Source organism: Carassius gibelio, chromosome A21 (genome assembly GCF_023724105.1).
Source record: "Carassius gibelio isolate Cgi1373 ecotype wild population from Czech Republic chromosome A21, carGib1.2-hapl.c, whole genome shotgun sequence".
In the NCBI taxonomy this organism is placed as follows: Eukaryota; Metazoa; Chordata; class Actinopteri; order Cypriniformes; family Cyprinidae; genus Carassius; species Carassius gibelio.
Genome location: NC_068391.1, coordinates 16,285,330 through 16,307,299, shown reverse-complemented (window position 1 = coordinate 16,307,299; position 21,970 = coordinate 16,285,330). Strand labels below are relative to the sequence as shown.

General features: G+C 36.2%; 1 protein-coding gene across 2 annotated transcripts; it reads left to right on the top strand.

The window, feature by feature from the left end:
- The first annotated feature begins 1,893 nt into the window (after window positions 1-1,893).
- LOC127941721 (regulator of G-protein signaling 14) lies at window positions 1,894-17,385 on the top strand. 2 transcript variants are annotated; one of them, XM_052537082.1, is made up of 15 exons: window positions 1,894-2,036; window positions 2,642-2,663; window positions 7,144-7,313; window positions 9,647-9,739; window positions 9,840-9,983; window positions 12,702-12,893; window positions 12,970-13,087; window positions 13,177-13,220; window positions 13,302-13,493; window positions 14,403-14,479; window positions 15,024-15,150; window positions 15,753-15,828; window positions 15,969-16,021; window positions 16,115-16,217; window positions 16,301-17,385. In XM_052537082.1, the coding sequence occupies exons 1-15, from the start codon at window positions 1,992-1,994 to the stop codon at window positions 16,564-16,566; spliced, it is 1,722 nt and encodes a 573-aa protein (XP_052393042.1). In that variant the 5' UTR covers window positions 1,894-1,991; the 3' UTR covers window positions 16,567-17,385. The 2 variants fall into 2 exon arrangements, with proteins under 2 accessions (XP_052393042.1, XP_052393041.1); XM_052537081.1 differs by having other exon boundaries at window positions 15,966-16,021.
- The last annotated feature ends 4,585 nt before the right edge of the window (window positions 17,386-21,970 follow it).

Genomic DNA, 21,970 nt, shown 5'->3' with positions numbered 1-21,970 from the left:
CACATTAGTATCCACTATAACAATTTCTTTTTTCTTTTTTTTTTTTTTTAACTGTTTTGGACTGTTGCTTGGAGACAATGCTTAATCTGTGCATATTTCAACTTTTGAGTCAACTTTTCACTAGAGAAAGAATATTATGGATGGAGAACTTGTATTTTAGCTGAATGCAATAGTTTGAAGTTAAAATTCTATTGATGGATTTACAATGCATTTACCATGCATTGCCATTGTTTGTAAAAGAGTAAATTTTCATAACTATTTTCCACAGGCAATTATCGAGGTTAAAGATTTTGAAAGTGTGTTTGAGATGGACTGACCAAATGTAGACATGCAAACTTGTGAGACAAACTTTTTTTTTAAGGATAATTGTGCATTTTATTTGTGTCTGCCGAATGACGGATGGTCAGTCATCCCCAGGTTTATCTTGATGATTGTTGCCTGAATGTGCATCAGTGTGTTTTCCTTCTCAGTGACTTTTATACCCAGCAGTGTTGTGTTTTATGGTTGTTTGCACAGTGACACATTGTTTCTCTGAGCCCAGAAGTTCTAGCGCAGATTTTGTTTTACATCATTGGTCTCCAGCACACAGCCAGCTTCATCATGGAGATTTCTCTGTCTCATCACCAACAGAAACTATCAGTCCAGTCCAAGGAAAAGGTACCAAATTTCTCTTTCACTACTTACCTGTGTTATACATATAGTGGGGTGGAAACTTCTGGGTCATGATACAATAATATTGTGATCCTTCATGTTTTGTTTATAGTTATACAAAACTGTGAATGCCCACTTGTTCCTTTTTCATCTTAATTAGATTTTTGCTTTTTGCAACAATATTTATAGCTAGTTCTGAGTTTGGGTGTGGGCCAAATTGAAATATCAGAGTGCGAAACTGTATGGTTGACCTGGTTATTTTAAATATATATATGTATATATATATATGTATATATATATATATATATATATATATATATATATATATATATATATATATATATATATATATATATATATATATATAATATTTTGGGCAATATTTTTGACTTTTTTTCTGTCTGTCAGGACCATAATGTAAAATGTCACACTTAATTTTTATATTTAAAATTTGTAAATGTATCTATATGGTAATACATTTTTTTTAATCTTATATCTGTATATATAATTATATTTCAATATATGCATTTATATGATAATTGTACATCACGTCTCAATGCCAAAAAGTGTCCCAGTTTACCTGAATTCACCCCCATATGATGATATATTTTGTGTGAATTTTCATTCAGAGGACCTTGAGTTTTAACGAAATCACCAGAGGGTTCTCAAACCTATCTCGACGCAACTCTTTACGAAGGACTCTTGGGAAACACAACACCCTGTCAGACTGCCACCCACACACCCTGAACAAGGTAAAACCTTTGACTAATTTCAGAAAAGCCTTCATTTCCTCATCTCTCCACTGTTGCTAAGCACATGGAGTTCCTCCCATGCTCAGCCATTAGCTGAAATTCCAGTAATGACTTTTAAAGGTTGGGTTGAATCATCTCAAAACGATAGATCTGATTGTGTTTGAAAGCTACCTGATTGACATTCACCAACAAAAGTGCAGCGTTATTTTGGTGATGATTACTCGAGCGATAACATTTTATCTAATCTAAATATGCTCTTTCAGAATATGATCTATCAATAATAATACAACAAATGTTAAATGTCACAAATAGCCTATTATTTATTTTCAGTGAATGTTCTTATACAAAAATGACTTCATTCATTATGTAATGAAGGAAGAACTGCAGCCATGGTTTCACAGTAAAAATGTTCAAAAAAGAGCTCTGTCTGAAACATGCCCACACTTCCTCTTGCGGCATGTTACCATGGTAAGACTTCCTGTTCAAGCAGGAAGTTATATTTTGTTCAGAGCACATCTCATATGCACATCAGAAACGGCTCACTCATGCACTCATTATTAATCTAAAGTACGTGTGAATTTAAAGGATATGTCTCTGAAAGCGAACAACATTGGGATATCCAACGGACTTCAGGTACGTTCAGAGGGCATGAATGTAAAGGTGTGCGTTGGTTTGTGTGCGCAAACAGAGACCTGCCACAAAATATGAATATGAAAATGAAAATGCACCTGGTAACAATGAGTTGAGTAATTTTTAAAACCGTATCAGTTCAAGTTATAAGGCTAAAAGTGGCCTTGAAAAGAAATCAATGTAGAGTTGCAGCTACTTTCTTTCCTTCAGGATGAAAAATCATAGTTTTAAAAGTGTTTTTTTGCACTTCTATTTGTTTTTTTCCTGTAAATCATTGAAGATATAAGTTCTACTACATTGCCCTCTGTGAATTAGAAGATCAGAGAACAATAATATCAGTTAATATGCAGTTTGGGGGAAGAGGAGGGGTGGGGGAGAGAAGCCATTTTATCTCCGACTCCAAATGTGCGTCACATTTTGTTGCTTTCGAGCGGAGAGCATCTCATTTGCCCATAGGCACTGAATCAAACTACATTCATTTTCAAGAAATGTGCTTCAACTAAGTTTCAAATAAAACAGATGACTGTATGCCTTGATCCAACATATATATTTTTGATTAGTCTACATTATTACAGTTCTGATCAATATAATTTCATTTTCTCCCACAGACCCTGGCTGTTTCAGATGGAGGTGAGTGATGCATTAATAATGGATTTTTTTTATTATTATTTTTTTTTTTTCGAGAAGGATTAACAATATATTCCCCCTTCATTAAGTGTCTTCAGAGGCATCAGGGGAAAGCTGTGTTTTCACACTTTATCCATGTAGCAACACTGATGAATTCATACATCTGAGTTTAGCACTTTACCATTGACCTGTTTACATCCGGTTTTGGGGAGCAGGTGTAACCACATCAGCTTCCTCTCTCTGTAGTGTCATAATGAGACCGGGAAAGAAAAAAACATGTAGGTAGGCAGACAGACAGACAGACGTATAGAAAGTCACATGACTGTCTGGAAGTGAGAACAATCATCGATAGCACTAGTATAATCATCAAGCGCCTGATGCTAGTCTAAATCATGCTTGGGAAATTCCTCTGCTGAATTTCAGTGCCACAAAAACAAGTGACAATTGAAGTGGCGGAATAAAGGAAGAGAGCTGTAGAAAACGACATTAACAGTTTTTTTTTTTCGGCAGCACTGCCATTTACGCCAACAAGACAGGAAAAAGAAATGTCAAATTGACGAGCTGATTCTTTAGCATGTCTCAGACATTCCTGCAGCCTGAAGAAGACAAAACAGAACTAAATCAGCTCATGAGCCCATTGACAAAAAGATTGACATTCACTGACTGGCATGTTTGTACATTAGTTTTTATTTTCACTGTAGTATGCACAGTGCATTTGATCTGACATGTTCAAATGGAAAACATCAGTTATTACAGCTTAAAATAAGACGAACTGCAAAAATTAGCATGTTTTTCAACACTGATAAAAGCTTCATACTCACAACCCTTTTGTTATAACAAAATCCGGTTTTGCTTTATTTTTATGGTCCCTTTAACACATTCTGTTGACTATAAGTAACGTTGTACCTACATGTCTACTAACACTCATTAGAGTATTAGTAGACTGTTTAGGGTTAGGGTTAGAATAAGTTTACATATACAAAGTTACTAATAGTCAGTAGAATGTCTGTTGGGAGACCATGATAATAAAGAGTTAGCAGATATTAGACAAACAGTCTACTAATACTCTGATGAGATTTAGTACACATGTATGTGCAACATTACTGATTGTCAGCAGAATGTTAAAAGGGAACATCAAAATAAAGTGTTACTCAAAAACCACCTAAATGTGAACATATCATAGCAATATTTGATGTACTATAATTTTTCAGATAATGTGGGACAGATCTACAGCAAAAAAAAATTTTTGGTGGTTGCAACTTTATAGCATATAGTATATGTAAAATGTAATATTTAAATATTTAATATTTACAACTTTTTTCCTTCTATGAAAAGTTGGAAATGGCCCAAATTTTGTTAATGTTTTTTTTTCATAAGAAAACTCTTTAATATTGGTTGAAACAAGATTTTATGTGTTTGGAAGATCGTAGCTTGGTCTTCCAGAAGTAAGCTTGATACTTACTTGTCCCATAGTCAGCCTGATCAAGGCCTACAAGGATAATCACCAACTGGCAGTCCATCTGATCCATCATTCATTGACATCATCCATCTAATGACAAAAATGGCTAGTCAAGTCAAGTGATCTTTATTTATACAGCACTTTTGACAATACAGAATGCACAAGTTAGTCCTTATAGTAAGCATACAGGAATAATCTTGTCGCGAACTTGACCGGACAAAGACTGAGTGCGCGTGTGTGGCTTTTGTAGTGCAGCCCTGATGAGTGGGTGATGAGGAACAGGTGGAGGTGATCTAATACTCAGGTGAGGGTGTGCGCAGTGATTGTATGGAGGTGGAACCTGGCGTGTTTGTAAAACTATCAAACTGCACAACTCAATTTATAACTGATGAAGAAGAATTTACAGAACAGCCATTATGTGTAAATCAGTGATCTAGGTTATTACATGTGGAGGTTTTAGAGGTTTTAGGTCTGATGATTAACACCTCTTTTTTTTTAGAATATACTCGTTATCCAGTATTTTTTTATATTGACTTTGCATTTCGTTAGTTTTTCAAATGTGTATGTTTCGCCGGGCCACAAAGAAATATAGAGCTGAGTGTCATCAGCATAACAGTGAAAGCTAACACCATGTTCCCTGATGATATCTCCCAAGGGTAACATGTGAACCATGAAAAGCAACGGCCCTAGTACTGATCCTTGAGGTACTCCATACTGCACTTGTGATCGATGTGATACCTCTACATTCACTACTATTAAATGATGGCGGTCATATAAGTACGATTTAAAAAATGGTAATGCACTTCCATTAATGCCAACAAAGTTTTTTAGTCTATTCAAAATAATGTTGTTGTCGATAGTGTAGCACTAAGATCCAGTAGCACTAATAGAGAGATACAACCATGATCAGATGATAAGAGCAGGTCATTTGTAACTCTAATGAGAGCAGTCTCAGTCCTATGGTACGGTCTAAATCCTGACTGGAAATCCTCACAAATATCATTTTTCTCTAAGAAGGAAAACAATTGTGAGGATACTACCTTTTCTAGTATTTTTGACAGAAAAGGGAGATTTGAAATCGGTCTGTAATTAACTAGATCTTTTTGGGTCAAGTTGTGTTTTTTTTATTTTTTTTATTTATTTTTTTATGAGAGGCTTAATAACAGCAAATTTGAAGGTTTTGGGGAGATATCCTAATAACAATGATGAATTAATAATAGTCAGAAGAGGAAGTATGACTTTTGGATGCACCTCTTTTAGGAGCTTAGATGGAATAGGGTCTAGCATACATGTTGTTGGTTTAGATGATTTAACAAGTTTATAAAATTCTTCCTCTCCTATTGTAGAGAATGAGTGGAATTGTTCCTCTGGGGATCTATATCGCTATCTGATGCAATAATGTAGCTGACGGCTAAATGATTACAATTCTCCAATAGTGTCACATTTGGAAATAAAGTAGTTCATAAAGTCATTACTGCTGTGCTGTTGGAAAATGTCAATGCCTGTTTGTTAATTTAGCAAGTGTATTGAATAAATACCTGGGGTTATGTTTGTTTTCTTCTAAAAGAGATATCAGATCTAGCAGTTTTTAATGCTTTTCTGTAGGTTTGGGTACTTTCCCGCCATGCAACACAAAATATCTCTAGTTTTGCTTTCCTCATACTGTGCTTCATTTTCCGGACTACTCTTTTTAGCACACGAGTGTATTCATTATATTATGGTGTCAAACTGTTTTCCTTAGTCTTCCTTAAGCGTAAAGGAGCAACTGTATATGATAGAAAAGAGAGTTTATAATTTCTGTTACATCATCAGGTTTTTCTGAGCTATTGGATATGCTGAGGAATTTAGATAAATCAGGAAGAATACTAAGTCTTTTGTGGTTGAAGTTATGGTTCTCCATAGTTGTAACAAGCAGTAGAATTTACAGTCTTCGCTATCTGGAGTTTACACAAGACAAGATAATGATCTGAGATGTCATCGCTTTGCTGCAGAATTTCAACACCTGTAACATCAATTCCATGTGAGAGTATTAAATTTCGACAATGAGTAGGACCTGACACATGTTGTCTAACCCCAATAGAGCTCAGAATGTCTAGAAATGCTGATCCCAATGCATTTTTATCATTATCAACATGGATATTAAAATTAAGACTTTATCTGCTGCCAGCACTAACTTTTATAAAGTCTATTTGGTGCCCTGGTGGCCTGAATATAGTCAGTACAAACATCACAGGGGATTTATCATTAACATTTGTTTTTTATGGAATTTAAAATCAACTACCATCAGAAGAAACACACAGGCCACCATTATTTCACGTGTGCTATACACTCTCAGAAAAAAAGATCAAAAAGACCATTTATGGATAAATACCCTTTAAAAAAATGTCCAATATAGCATTATTTTAAGCAGAGTGAATATTACAAAAACACAATATGCTTTAGTGTATATTTAATGTGAATTAAATGAACGTTTATTGCAATTAAGTGAATAATTGTTCACTTATTTTGTTTAAAATAAACTACAGTTTATTAAGCTTTTTTTTTTTTTTTTTACCAACTTACAGTAAGTAGGCGTACATCTTTATATGTAAATTCACTATTTATTCTGTTGTCTATGAAATATGATTCAAGGGACCTGACCAACATTTATGGTAAACTAACATATACTAACATAAGATATTATATTTCGGCAAGTTCACACACACACACACACACACACACACACACACACACACACACACACACACACACACACACACACGCACACGCACACGCACACACACACACACACACACACATATATATTTAATTAATTATGTATCCATACTCTTACTGTTGAATGGCGTAGTTCATATTCCCAAAGATACCATCAAAACAGTTTAAAAAGTTCCAACATTAACTGAAAGATTCACACTTTACTTAACATGTCAAGGTAAAGTGATGCCGTACTTAAAACAGACTTTCACAATGCTTTAAGTTCACCTGCCCGTGCTCTTTAACATTCTCTTTGTCTTTGGGTGATAGAACTGAATGTACTGGAAACAGATGAATGGTCAGTATCACAGTACTCCAGCAGTAACACCAGTCTGCCCACCATGCCCAGTGAAGGGAGCAGTGGGGTGGGACAGGTGGCCAGCTGGGCCGTCAGCTTTGAGAGGCTCCTGGACGACCCAACAGGCGTACACTACTTCACAGTGAGTAAAACAGCCACTATTTGAATAAGCAGTCAGTTGAATATTTATTGACATATCAATGGACTTTAGGGGTATTTATTGATTTGTTTACTGTGAAGTTTTTATTCACAAATGGATCTTCTAAAAGCACTTGAGTTTACTGGGCTCGAAGGTTGAATGAACTATGTATAACATCTGAGACTTTTAGTTTTAAGCATTAATTTAGTCTTATATATATATATATATAAATATATATATATATATATATATATATATATATATATATATATATATATATATATATATTAGGGGTGTAACGATACGCGTATTCGTATTGAACCGTTCGGTACGACGCTTTCGGTTCGGTACGCGGTACGCATTATGTATACCGAACGGTTCGTTGGAGTAATTAATTATATTTGAAAAAAAAAAAAAAAAAAGAGAGAGATAGAAATATAATGATATGCGTTCAACAAGGTAGCCCAATAACCCAAACAACGTAACAGGCAACGCCCCTGACACTCCCGAAGAAGAAAAAAACACCATCTTATATGTTTATGTTAGGCTACTCAGCAGGCGCTCGCTCACTCAGTACGCGCTGAAGGCTCGTTGCAAAATAGCCAATGCGTTTAACAGACTAGAAATGAGAAGATCCCCCAATAACCAACAGGTCTGGTGTTTGGGTGCACTTTGGATTCCCTTTAAGCTATAATGGTGATGGCAAGAGAGTGGTGGATAAAAAAACAACGGTATGTCGCATCTGCAACATGACAGGGTACACCAGCGGGAATACAAAAAAAAAAAAAAAAAAAAAAAACACCAGCGGGAATATCTGGGATATATGCGTCAGTACTATCTGGGAAAAGACGAAAAAAGGAGAAACATGCACGCAGCAAACTATCCCTGCAGCATTTAGACACTATAGCTTACAGGGAATCCAACCCAAACACCAGACCTGTTGGTTATTTTAGGATCTTATATTTCTGGTCTGTTAAATGCATTAGACATTTTGCAACGAGCCTTCAGCGTGTGCTGAGTGAGCGAGCGCCTTAGGGGCCGTTCACATATCGCTCCTAAAAACGCGTGGAAAACGCTAAGCACGTCTTTCTCCTCCTTTCCAAAGCGCTCGGGCAGAAGCGCTCATGAGGCGTCTGTCTTTGCTAAGCAACAATGACGTGCTCTCTCCATGAGACGCGGAAATTTCAGCGAAGGATAAATGGATTTGCAGCTCTAAAAATCGCTTGCAGTAGCTCTGCTACTAAATTTATTTCAAAATTGCAATCCATATACAACTATGATCAGCTGTTCCTTCATCTTGGCTGAGCTCTCAACCTTGTTACGGGAAAGGATGAAGCTGATTGGTTGGTTCTTGTCACATGACCCGCGGTGCGCTTGCGGCATTCTGAAAAGTTGAGATGTTTTTACATTTTGCTGTATCTAAAACGTATCGAACCGAACCGAACCGTGACATCAGTGTATCGTATCGAACCGAACCGTGAATTTTGTGAACCGTTACACCCCTAATATATATATATATATAAACTGTTTAAATGTGGTCACAAAGCAACTGAAGCAATTCAATGTTAAAGTATAACTTTAAACTGGTGCTACAGGCAACTTAGAAAATCTTGCAGTTAATTTGATTATTATTATTAATCAAATGACAGCCCTAAAGAAACTGGCAGATTTTAAAGAATATCAAAATTCAAAACACTGCTTGGTGGTTTCCCAAGATTTATCACATACAGCAAGCTGACTATCTTACTCAGCAGACAAAAGCAGAAGTGGTGTCTCAGAAATAAGCTTTTGCTTCTAGTTTCTAAGTGTACACATCATATAGTTTGTACTTACTCACATCTTAATAAACAGAGTGCGGCTGAGAGCTGCTGCCATGTTGCTCGGCACTCTCATTTGTTTAGCAACCATGCAGAGCAAGTAATTCGACCCCAATTCATTGTGAAATGTGTAAAATCTGGGAAAAAAAAGGAGGTGAGGAGGAAAACAGCCCACGGTTTGAGTCAATGTAATTATAGGGAAATGAGGAGCTGTGGAGAATGTTTCAGAGGAAGGGCTGGAAGAGAGTCTTTGAGCGAAAGGAACTATTCAGGCCTTTAGGTGAGAATGCTCTGAGATGGATAGACCTCTATGAATTCTTCATTTGGTGGCCAACAGAGATGCCAGCCAGAAGCAGAAGTTAAATTGCCTTGTTTTTAATAATAATACAGGTGATGATAATTGTGATGTGAATATGACCACCAACACATGCAGTTCATCTAGATTTGAGGCATATTCTTATCATTAAAGAAACATTGTGACCCAAAATAAAAAAAAAAAATTGTTTGTATTCACCACAGGCATTTCTGAAATCTGAGGTCAGTGCTGAGAACATCTTGTACTGGCTGGCATGTGAAAAGTTTCGCAAGATACCTCCGCATCAAACTGAGAAGGTAAATCTCAGTATATTATATTTAACCACTATTTTATCATTGGTTCTTTTTAATAATTTCTACAAATAACTGAAATGTTACATATGTTTTCTTACCCTAGCTTAAGAAAGAGGCATCCTCGATATATAACACTTTCCTGTCCAGCAATGCAAAGTCTCCCATCAACATAGATGACAGAGTACGAGTTGAGGAGAAAGATGTACAAAATCCTCATCCTGATATCTTTCAAAAAGCCCAACAACAGGTCTGTAATTCCATATACTAATGCAGGGTTCCCGACCACTGTTTCCAGATGGAGGGGGGGTGGGGTGGGGTGGGATCATTTTAATATTTTCCAAAGATATACAGTACTGTGCAAAAGTCTTAGGTCACTAGTATTTTCACAAACAAAAAAATGGTTTTAAGTTAGTTATTTCTATGTTTTGCTGTAGTGTGTCAGTAGGAAAATATCAGTTTACATTTCCAAACATTATTTTTGCCAATAAATGTAATAATCCATTGAGATTTTTATTTGCACACGGAGTTTGACAACAGCCAGTGCTCCAAACAGAGATCTGATCTCACCATAATCCAGTCTGTCTGGAATAACATGAAGAAACAGAACAAACTGAGACAGACTAAATCCAGAAGAACTGTGGCAGTGTTTCCAAGACACTTCAAGAAACCTACCTGCAAAGCTTCCTGAAAAACAATGTGCAAGTGCACCTAGGACAAAAGCTTCTTTTAGCGCAGAGTGTGGTCACACCAAATGTTGATTGAATTTAGTTAAGTTAAGTTAACTTTGCACAGTACTGTAGCTTTGCAGGTTTCTTGAAGTGTTTTGGAGACATTGAGGAGGCTGCATTAATCTGTAGAGAGTTACATTTACATCAGGAGAGGATTATTTAGAATTTGTTTTTTTTTTTTTGTTTTTTTTTTTTGCTATATCCACATGCTTATTTATTTTAGCGGTACCATTTGTAAATGGTTTCTATATAACATCAGGGATGCAGAGCACATCATAAAGACCCTTGTATACAGAGTGGTAGGGAAAGTGTCTCGCTCACACACTCTTTTTCAGAATTTCTGTGTAGTTTTCTGAACACAAACCAATAGAAACTGAAGCTTATTACTGTATGGAATGGAAGGATGTCAGATGGAAGGGTAGTTTGAGATAAATGCTGTAACCACCACCACAGCTGTTAAATTTATTTGGTCATCTTTATTTCCTACAAATACAAAAGCAACAGTTAGCCTATTATTTTTCCTGTTTTAATTTGTAATATTCTTCAAATACTTGGTAATGTGGCCATCTCCTGTTCATCTGTTCTTCATTTAGCGAGCCTATTTGCTGTTGGCTGAGTAGAAGTCTAATGTTCATTTCATTACTCTAATTTAGAAAAGCAACAGGTTGCTTTTAGATAACATTTAATTAAGTGAATTAGAACAATAGACTATGTGGAAAAAGCACATTGAAATAGACATTGAATGACATTTATGTAATATGTCAAATGCTTGTAAAGTCATGTAGCCTATAAACACCCATGAAACCTTTATGCATAAACTTGACCTGATTGAATTATGTTTTTATACTTGATGTTAAGATGCTATTTTTCCCCTTTCGCCTGTGGGATACTATAAAAATTAATATTAGTTCAATAACTTACCATTTTGACATTTTTGCCTTTGAAATTATAACAGTGATTGAGAATTAAACTTGCATGTTAAATCGGAAGAAAGTGGACATGTGCTGTTGCCATGGTGAATTATAATTTCAGAGCTCCATTGATCATGGCTTTTCATAATTGTGGTGCACATGCGTAACTCAGAGTCAGCCTACTCATAGTCGACTGACTAACTAACAATTAAGATTTTCTTAACCCGGAAACTCAGAGTTCCTGAGTATATCAGAGCTCAAGTTTCAACTCCGATTTGGTTAAACCTCCTTATTGAAACGGGTCCCAGAAGCATTTCCATCCTTGGTAGTTCAAGTGATGCAAACATCTATAAAGCTAGATAAAGCAAAAAATATGTTCATTTCAGGCTGCAAAGCAACAACATTTGAGGTTATTTTAAAAGGGAGTTATTCTCTCTCTCTCTCTATATATACACTGAACAAAATTATAAACGCAACGCTTTTGAGAAAAAGTGAAAGTTGTGACATTTGCCAAGTATGGTAGCCCATACTCAGAATTGGAGCTCTGAATTTAATCCATCCAAGTGCACACACACACACACACACACACACACACACAGCAGTGAGAAGTGAACACACCGTAAACACACCCGGTGTAGGTAGCTATATATCCAGCACCCAGGATTCAAGGTATACATTTTTGTTAAATTGGTTATAGTTACGTTATATCACCAAATCCCAACCTTTATCATACGTGATTATTATTTATATAAATAGATTATTATATTATTTGAAAAAATAAAATAAAACAAGGAGCCCTTGCTCATAACAGTGCATCGCAGATTCAAGTGTTCCATGTACATGACATAATAAATAAAAAAAAAAAAAACTAGAGCATTCCCATTTTATTCATCAAAGTTGTCTTCACTGCAAGCTGTGACCATCTTAAGTATCTTTTTCAATCAATTTCAAATGCTTTCAGCCTTGACACAAGACAACAAAACAGCAGAGATTTTTGCATTACTCAAACAAGTGAAACATGTCTGTGAAAAAAATATATTGGCACTGGACAATATTATAGTTGACTCTTTTGTGAGGCTTGAGAAAAAATATGTGTGTTATATTGAATATATTTTTACATCATTTTATGTGAAGTGACAAAGACATTTTTGTTGTCATATGGGGTGAGTCAAACCACTTTAGTTTAAGAACCGACGACAATCATGATTCAATTATCAAAAGCTACTAAAAGCAATCAAATCAAGAGCCCACCCTCCTTTTCACTCCCTCTTGAACAGAAGTGTCCTCACCTATCCTCTCCTCCCCTTTCCCTCTCCCCGCTTCCAGATCTTCAAACTGATGAAGTTTGACAGCTATACTCGTTTTGTGCGCTCACAGCTCTATCAGAGCTGCATGCTAGCGAATGTGGAGGGAAGGCCTCTGCCAGGGCTGGACCCCCGTGGCAGACCCCTCACAACAACAAAACTCACCAGCAGCACTTCACCCAAAGAGCAAGTCAAATTCGATAAAACTAAGGAGGTATGAATTTCTCAATGCAAAATCTAATTATTTTATCCTAATAAGAGATTCATATGAGTTGTTTTTTTTTTTTCAGAGGTTAAAGGTGAAGCCGGGAACAGCAGATGGTGATGATGTGGTAGAGAGGAGGAAGGTCAATTTGCAAAGCATGATGGGAAAGGACAAGCGCAAAGAGAAGAGAGGGTCCTGGGGAGGTGATATTATGATGTCAATATGGGACAAATTGAACTAAGAATATGCCTTTGGTCTAATAAATTCTCTGTTCTCTATTGGCTATTTCCAGAATCACCTATTAGCTTCAAGACTGGACTTGTGAAGAGTTCAGAGGTAACTCGCCACAAAGTCTGCCAATACCAGTATTATATCATGCCATAATAGTACCAGCTGAAATCAATACTGTTGTTGCAGGTTGAGAAATTAGTGGCACGCTCTGCAGACGGAAGGGTAGATAAGTACTGCTGTGTCTTTCTGCCTGATGGTACGGCTTCTCTGACCCCGGCCCGACCTGGTGTATCCATCCGCAAGATGCTCACCAGCTTGTGTGAAAAAAGAGGCCTTCCTCTGTCAGACATCATTATCTATCTACATGGCAAAGACAAAGTAAGAAGTGTGATACCTTTGTAACCCTGGACCACAAAACCAGCCCAGTGTATATTTTTAGCAATGGCCAAAAAAACAGTATGGGCAAAGTCCGTTTAGGCAAATCGTGCCACTTGGCCGCCATCTTGGCAATGCCTCCGGGCAGCTAATTCAGACTGACAAGACCAGGATCCTAACTAAATGAATGGGCACAGAGTCAGAACTGCACTTTCACTGGCCACCGGGACATAAAAACTGCATGTATAGAAACAGCAGTAAAATATGATAAAAATCGCTGAAAAAGTTTGATGACTTTGCCCCAAAATAAGGTTTTAAACGCCTTTTTCCCCACAGGTTATACTTTTACTACACACGTGCAAGGGTTCCTCAACTGTGCGCTTACGTCAGAGGAACCAGGCGATAGGTTTAAATGTTTCCCGGCTTGACTGTTAAAAGCAGAATATTTGCTTTCCAGCGGGAGGGGTGGGACGTGCATACATCCGCCATCTTTGCTGTTATGGGTTTTCCTTATATAGTTGTATTGAGGATTGAGGAAGTGGCATGCCTCTTATAAATTATCTCTGGTATGGGTTTTTTTTTTTTTGCACCTTCAGATTTCAGATTTTTAAATAATTGTATCTTGGCCAAGTATTGTCCGATCCTAATAAACCATATGAAAAATGGAAAGCTTGTTTATTCAGAAAAAAATCTACACTTATGATTGGTTTTGTGGTCCAGGGTCACATTTCCCATCAGTATATGTACACATTTTACATGAACCTAAAAAACTTTGTATATAATGTTTTTATGGACAAAAAAAGTATGCCTATATATGATTTTCTTTACAAATCTAAACTTTTTTTTTTTTTTTTTTTTTTTAGTATATGCATTATTTTTTAATTGTGATGTCTCATTGGGTGTTATTTATAGCAACCACTGTCACTGGACCAGGACAGCTCAGCGCTGAAGGACCAGCAAGTGTTTTTGGAACTGAGGGTCACGTTTGCGTGAGTGCTGGAGAAAAAATAAATAAGTATATTTTATTTAATAGAAATATACTTTTGTGTACAAAAACCTGTTAAATGGATTGTCCACACAAGTGCCATCATTTACTCACCCTCATGTTGTTCCAAACCTGTATGACGACTTCTGCTGCAGGCAAAACAATGTATTTTGTAAATACTATGTATGCTACCATGTACTTATATTTTCATTAATCATTTGATACAATGCAGTTATTGTGTACATGTTTTTACATTGTACTTATTGTGTGTTATTACTGTTTAAATTAATTTCTGTTATCACATTTATATTACACTGTTGACCCATCCCCTACGCCTTAACCCAACCCAAACCTGTCCCTAACCTTACCCATATTCCCACCTCAATAGCAGCAAAAGTGTTTTGCAATACAATATGAACACAATAAGTACATTGTACTGATTGTTTTATGTAAGTACATACAGTAGTAGTTAACGCCACTTAATATAAAGTGGGACTACAATCTGTTACTGTATGTGCACATGTGTTTGTGTTGTGGTTCTTGCACAGAGTGAAGGTAGCCTTCACAGGAAAGACGGTGGCCATTGTGGTGAAGTCCAATAAGACCCTGCAGGATGCCCTCACAGCAATGCTTCAGAAATACCGCCTAAGGTCACAGGATGTCACTGTCACCATGGTGAGGGGAGGCCTGAAGTGACTTGAACAAGCATTTTGTTCTTTGTTGAAAGTTAATAGTCTGACCTTTTTTTGATAGACCACAAACTTACAGGGAGACAGTCACAGATTTTCCTGTTTTTCTAGTTTCTCTAGACTGCAGCAAAAGTAGGACAGTGCCAGTACTGAACAAATCATTTAAAGTTTTTATGTTTATCAAAGCCCCCACACACAGAAGCTCCGATAAACTCTATACACTTATTATGCAGAAGAAACCTCCAGATGCTCTATAGTATAGTATTATAGTAATGTAAAGCAACTTCAGTTCAAAACAGTTCTTTTCATAATATGCATTGTTATAAAACAATGTTAAAAAGAACAGAGCCTGCACACCCCTAGTGAGCAAACTGGAGGTTTTCACTTGAATATGCTATTCAGACGTAACAAATGCTAAGTAACCTAATTATTTAGAATAACTCTAATTAAATTTTATTTAATAAATAATATCATAAATTACATTGATCTGTTTGATTTAGCCAATATTTCATTCATGTGCTCACATGTTGTTGTTGATTTTGTTTTTTGTTTTTGTTTAGTTTTTCTCTTTCTGTTCTCTGTTTTCAGAGTGGAACTGGACAGATAATAAATATGAACACTGCAGTAACCTCTCTGGCCAATAAGAAACTAATTCTAGATAAAGGTATGTAAAAATAATATTTTAAATTCTACAATTTATTTATCGATATTTCTACTATGGGAGATTATGATTTTTTTTTTGTTCTTCCCTGGAATCAGTCTTGAACAGTTGCTCTAAGATAAAAATTCTTATCTATGTAGCAGGTGTAGACCAGGCCAGCAGCTTAAAAGGGAACTTCTCGCCACCTTCATTACAAGTGAGTCTATTTTACTTTAGGACGGCAGAACTCAATATCTTGATTTTCTTCAGTCCTCCTTTGTGGTCTTATATCTTATGCATCTGTCACCAGGATCGGAGAGGTGCTGTGGATGCAAACATGTTCCCTCCAGGGATTTCCAGATCAACTGCCCGGCAGAGGAACCCTGGATTGAGGAGAACCTATGACATGGAGGGTAAATGATGATTATCTAATTTCTCTTAGCTGGTCTTCATAGTCAAACCCAAGCTCCTTCTCTAAATGTGTCGGGACTTTCAGGTTTGGTGGAGTTGTTAAACCGGGCTCAGTGCTGCAGTGCTGATGATCAGCGAGGCCTCCTAAAGAAAGAACATCTAATGCTGCCTCAGTTTCTCCAGTTACCCCTGGAAGATGTGGAGGAATCTGAGACAGTCAGGTCACTGGAGGAATCCTGCTCCAGTATGGAATCTCTTGAAGTGGATTCTCCTGCAGAACAATCAGAAACATTAGGGAAGGAACAATCAGAGAACGAGTGCTCTAACCCGGCTCGAGAAACTGTGGTGTGAGCTGAACAGATATTTACATCCTTTGCTTTAATGATCTGTCACACTGGAGCATGACAAATAGAGAATGATGTTTAAGGAATATGTACAGGATGGTCTTTAATGATGGACAATGTCATTAAAATTTTATTTTTTTGATAAAAGCAATGCTATGAAATATTGTTTACAGTCTACATAATTCTGCACGTTAATGTCCCGCTGCTTGTATTTATTTCTAAATGATTCACTTAACTAAAATGCATTCTATCTGTTTTCATGAAGTCATTGCGTATTGGCTTAAAGGTTGCAATGAAAGTCACTGGAAACTGGTTTTGATAAAAAATTATTGTGAACAATTTACTCTGTTAAAATTAGTTAATGCATTAGTTATCATGAGGGAACAGTTTTTAAGCATTTATTAGTCTATATTAATTTTAATTTATAAATGTATAAATTTGCATTTAATATTAAAACATTTGGTTATGTATGACTTTAACAGTTTTCTTAATGTACAATAACGTTTCTAGGTGAAACAGGATATTTTTTATAAACAAAAGACAGGACTAGATTATTATTTTTTTTCGTTGTGTTTTTTTTTTTTTTTTTCTGATTGGATCATGGAAAGTAGGGTTCCATCGAGTGATTCCATTCCAGATTGAGTGGAGTTTTGGAGGCTCAAGTTCACCCTTAAGTGTGATCAAATTGTAATTGACCTATTGGTAAGCCCCTCCCCTCGAACGCAGATGGGCCAATGGAAGTCGAGAATTGGTTCATTTGAATGGGGAGTGGAACTTGGACATCTGTAGGTTTCAATGCCATAATAAAAAATTTGGAAGATCTTAAGCTTGCATTGTTTTTATGGCAATGGAATTTATTTGATTCTATTTCCTAAAACCAAACAAAATGCAGCAAAATGTCCTAAAGCATTAGCCCCCAATTCCAATGAAGTGTCATATTGTCATATTCTTTTTAAGTTACAATTTTCATCTGCTCAAGCAGAATGTTAATGTCATCCCCCCATGGCATATTTAAGTGGTACTTGAATGGTGGTCCTTCTGTGTCCAAAATTTGACAGCTGACACTGACAGCTGCCATTCTAAAACAGTTAGCAACTCCATTTGTTTGTCTGAGTTCGCCGCAGTATCTAAAGAATGTGTGGCTTACTGATAGGGGGGCAAGCAACGAAGGTGATGTAAGTTTCTGTTAGTTTTCTTTTTATTCCTCACAAATGGGAGTCAATGGCAGCTCTATGAACAGTACATAGGAAAACTGTGTAAAATGGTGCAATCATTGGGCGCCGCAGCGAATGGCTGCCCTCTGCTTTGGGTGTGTGTTCACGGTGTGTGTGTGTGTTCACAACTCACTGCTGTGTGTGTGCACTTGCCTCTGTAAATGGTACTGTTGGCAGCGGTCATTCTTTGCTTAGTCCTGAGGTGTCCAAACCTGATCCTGGAGGACCACTGCCCTGCAGAGTTTAGCTTCCACCCTTATCAAACACACCTGAACAAGCTAATCAAGGACCTTTAGAAACATGTGTATTGAAGCTGGTTGGGGCTAAAATCTGCAGTATGTTGGCCCTCCACAAGCCATTATTTTGCTTCACAGTAACGTCTACTGATAAACTGTCCACAATAAGACCATGAACTTGAATTAAACATTATTAGTTTCAATTTAATGATCATTTTATGGCTTAAAAGATTGATAATGGCTGGGCTTCTGTGAGGTCCTCTCGAGGTTTGTTGGGTTTCGCTCACTAATCGTGTGTCTTCTTAAGACATGCAGCTGCCCCGGGGTGAATTGAGAGAGAATGACAGAAACGGAAGAACGTAAAATAAAAGCAGGGAGGGAGAAGGAACTAATGCATGGAGTGTACTCAGCTATAGTAAGCTTGATGCTGATGGTTCCCTAGGCTTTAATAACACACACCCAAACTAAACACACACACACCCATATATTTCCCCCTAGCATCTTGTCCTTGGGAAAGTCTTCATCAGGGACATTATTTTTATGGTCTCTGAATGGACAGTGAGTGGCGAAGTAATCAGACTCAATCCGATGACCAGCTCCCAAGCTGAGGCACAGAAAGAAAGAAAGAGAAAGGGAGAGAGAGAATGAGAAAAGAGAAGGGATGGGAAGGCACAGAGAGTGAAAGATGACTGAAGGGAGGGAGGCAAATCTGTGAGGTGAGGATTCTGCCTTTCAACACTGAGCAAGTCTTTGTGAGGATACAATTATACTGTTCTAATTCGTTTTCAAAGGTCTATTTTCTGTAGTTTAAAGCAGAACCGTGAACTGCGTGAGTGTCTTCAATGAGTATAAACTGAAATATCAACAGGTTTTGCAAGGTAAGACCACTTTAACAAACTCCAGTAATTTTATTTTAGTTTTTGTTATGCTAATTACAGCATATGCACCAGATTTGTATTACTATTTTAATATTTATTTATTTATTTATTTAAAAATGCAATTATTATATTGTCTAGGGGAGTTGATGTCATCTTAACCCTGTGTGTGTGTGTGTGTGTGTCATTATTAAAAAAGTTATTATTAAAGTAGTAATATAAATTTGATTGTTAAAATTTACTCAGTGTTTATTTTTTATTTTTTCACAAATATAAAAAAAACTTTATATGTATATATATATATATATATATATATATATATATATATATATATATATATATTTATATATATATATATAGATCTTACACAGTAAGATCTATACATGCATTTATAAAATTAGGCAGTTTTCAATAAATGCTGGATTTAAAAATGACTTAACATCTACGAAATCTGTAACTTGCATGTGTATAGTGCTGTCCCACAGTTCTATGAAAGATTAAAAACATATTTTAATTATCAAATGGAAATTTGCAACTCTAATTTTATAACACTGATTATAAACCATTTTGCAAATTTTCTAGATAAATTTCTCATAGCGCCTCACAAAAAAAGTGCCTTCTTGCTCTTTTTTTTTTTTTTCTTATCTGTTCACAACATTTCAGAGTTTGTGCACAACATGTTCAAAACTGATCTGAGATGAATCATTAGATTTAGATGGCTTGGTTTATGGAACATAATTGTCTTGACTCATCTGCCAGTTAATTGTTCATAACAGATATGTAAAGTACACAATAAAGATTATATTAAACAACATGAAATGATTCAGTGATTCAATCAAAATGTGAGGTCAGGCAACCTGAATGAGTCAAGCTAATAATTTTCTATCACTGATTTGAATAAACTCAAATCGCATTGTTGTAACCGTTCTCCAGAACATTGTGTACAGGCACAAAGTTCACCTTGCTCTGTTTTGAAAGATGAAAAATCACATTTTGAGACGGGGTCCCTGTAATCTAAACCCACCCTTGAGGGACACAACCCGTCACATTCATTCCTTCATCTGTCAGGCTCCTGGTACCAGCTTGTTGCCATGGTAATACCGTCTGGTGATGCAGTCGGAAGAGCTGTAGAGTCCTAATTGGCCTCAGTCCTGGGTAAGATTTTGAATAGCTGCTTCCGTGCCACACTCTTGTTTATAATAACTATTGAATACTGATTAAAGTTTCTGTTTTAAAGGCATATAACACAAAATACTGAACTGAGATACATGAGTAATAAGGAGGTAGTTTTCTTTGCTCTACCTAGATATTTGCATCTCATTTTAAAACACTCTCGCCCTCTCTGTTTGTCTATCTATATCTCTATTTCGCCCTCGTAGCCTCTCTCCTTCCAGCAAATACATATGCATGCAGCAGGGCTGATGGCTTGACGAGTCACCATCTGCTGTCTTCTAAGTGTTGACATTTGCACCAGTCTCATGTTTGAGGTCAGACTCACCCCAGCTAGTGGCCTTTTTCCAGCTGATGTTACATTTCAAGTGTCCTGCAGAGTGACAATTACTCTATAGTTACTCTAAAACTATTTTTGTCGACTAATGACAATATTTATAATCATTATTATTTACAGCATATACATGTAGAATATTCATTAATTTATTAAATAAAATTAATAGTTTAGCCAAAAAAATAAAATAAAATAAAATTTAAAAATCTAGCCTGATAGGTCCTTTAAATTCTAGCTGCTACAATTTGCTAACAATCACATCATTTACGACACATGCACATGTTGATTGGCTTCTCCTGATTCTACAGCCAATGAGAGTAACAACATTTAAATAGTCTGGTTAAGTGTTTGCTGTAAGCTGGCCCTGCAGTATGCTATCAGAGCTCCTCTGAAACCCTCCACCTCCTCCAGCTCCACCTGTCTGAAGCTGCTATGGATTTATGTATGCCTATTCATTTGAAAGCAAGCATATCTTATGGTCACGTCTGTGTATCTATGTGGTAGCCAATCTATACTTGCAGAAGCATTCATAGCTGATATAGTCTGCCAAGGCCTAATACATTGACATATTCAGATCTATTAATATGCTAAAACTATTTGAGTGTGGTCATGATTGATTTAAATGAACCCTAACTTAAATTATTATAAAAAGACAAATGTCTGTGTTATGTGTCATCTATCCACAGAAAAGTATTCTACATCTATTTTTTTTTTTTTTTTTTTTACTTATAATTTAAATAATTTGTACTGTGGAACTGTGCTGTTTTATAAACTGCTCGTGTTCGGCTTTGATGAATCATATTGTATTGTACCTATATCGGTTTGATTCAAAGCTCTGTCTAAGCTTTGGTCAATATATGACCTACCATTTGATTGCAATTGAAGAGCTTTGGAAGGTGTTGATGAGTCATATCAGTGAAAGGCAAGACTAAGCACACAGTAAATAGAGGCTGTCTAGGTTTAGTCTGCCAAAGCCTTCATTTATTAAAGGCATTTATGCAGTCAAGGTTCCAAGCAGTCAATAACAATGGAGGTTCAAATCATTTCATATAAACAGAATGAGACCAAAGATTATTTATTTGAAGCTGAGTGGGCATTCATAAGTGCATTTAACAGACATCAATATTTCTAGACAAGCAGTTTCAGTTATGATGTGTGCAGAAAGAATAATACCTAAGCCAGTCACAAGCTTATTCCTGCTTTTCTAGAATAATACAGTGAGCAAAAGTTAATAGTCTGTAATAAAGCCAGGCAGCATTTGGATCTCAAAGATAAAAAATAAATTAAAAAAATCATTTAGGCACCAGTCATTTTGTTTTTCACAAATATAGCTATAAAAAATGATTTCCCTGGCAAAAAAAAAAAAAAAAGAAAAAAAAAAAAAAAAGGTGAAAACCAGGGTGAGAAATGAACAGAAATGAACTTTTTTCCATTAAAGGGAACATTTGCATTAGTGATTTCCTGGGTAATTTTTTACTTTTGTATTGTCAATTTTATTTACTTAACAGCAAAGTAATATTATAGCAAAATCATCCTAGTTTATCCTGGAACAACATTCCAATCAATCAATCAGAATAGTGAT

What these genes read in the sequence shown, in the direction of transcription:
- LOC127941721 (XM_052537081.1), top strand. Translation starts at nt 1,992, where the DNA reads ATGTCTCTGAAAGCGAACAACATTGGGATATCCAACGGACTTCAG. An exon ending in AATTCGATAAAACTAAGGAG is followed by an intron (nt 12,894 to 12,969) that starts GTATGAATTTCT and finishes TTTTTTTTTCAG; the next exon opens with AGGTTAAAGGTGAAGCCGGG. An exon ending in GAGAACCTATGACATGGAGG is followed by an intron (nt 16,218 to 16,300) that starts GTAAATGATGAT and finishes CGGGACTTTCAG; the next exon opens with GTTTGGTGGAGTTGTTAAAC.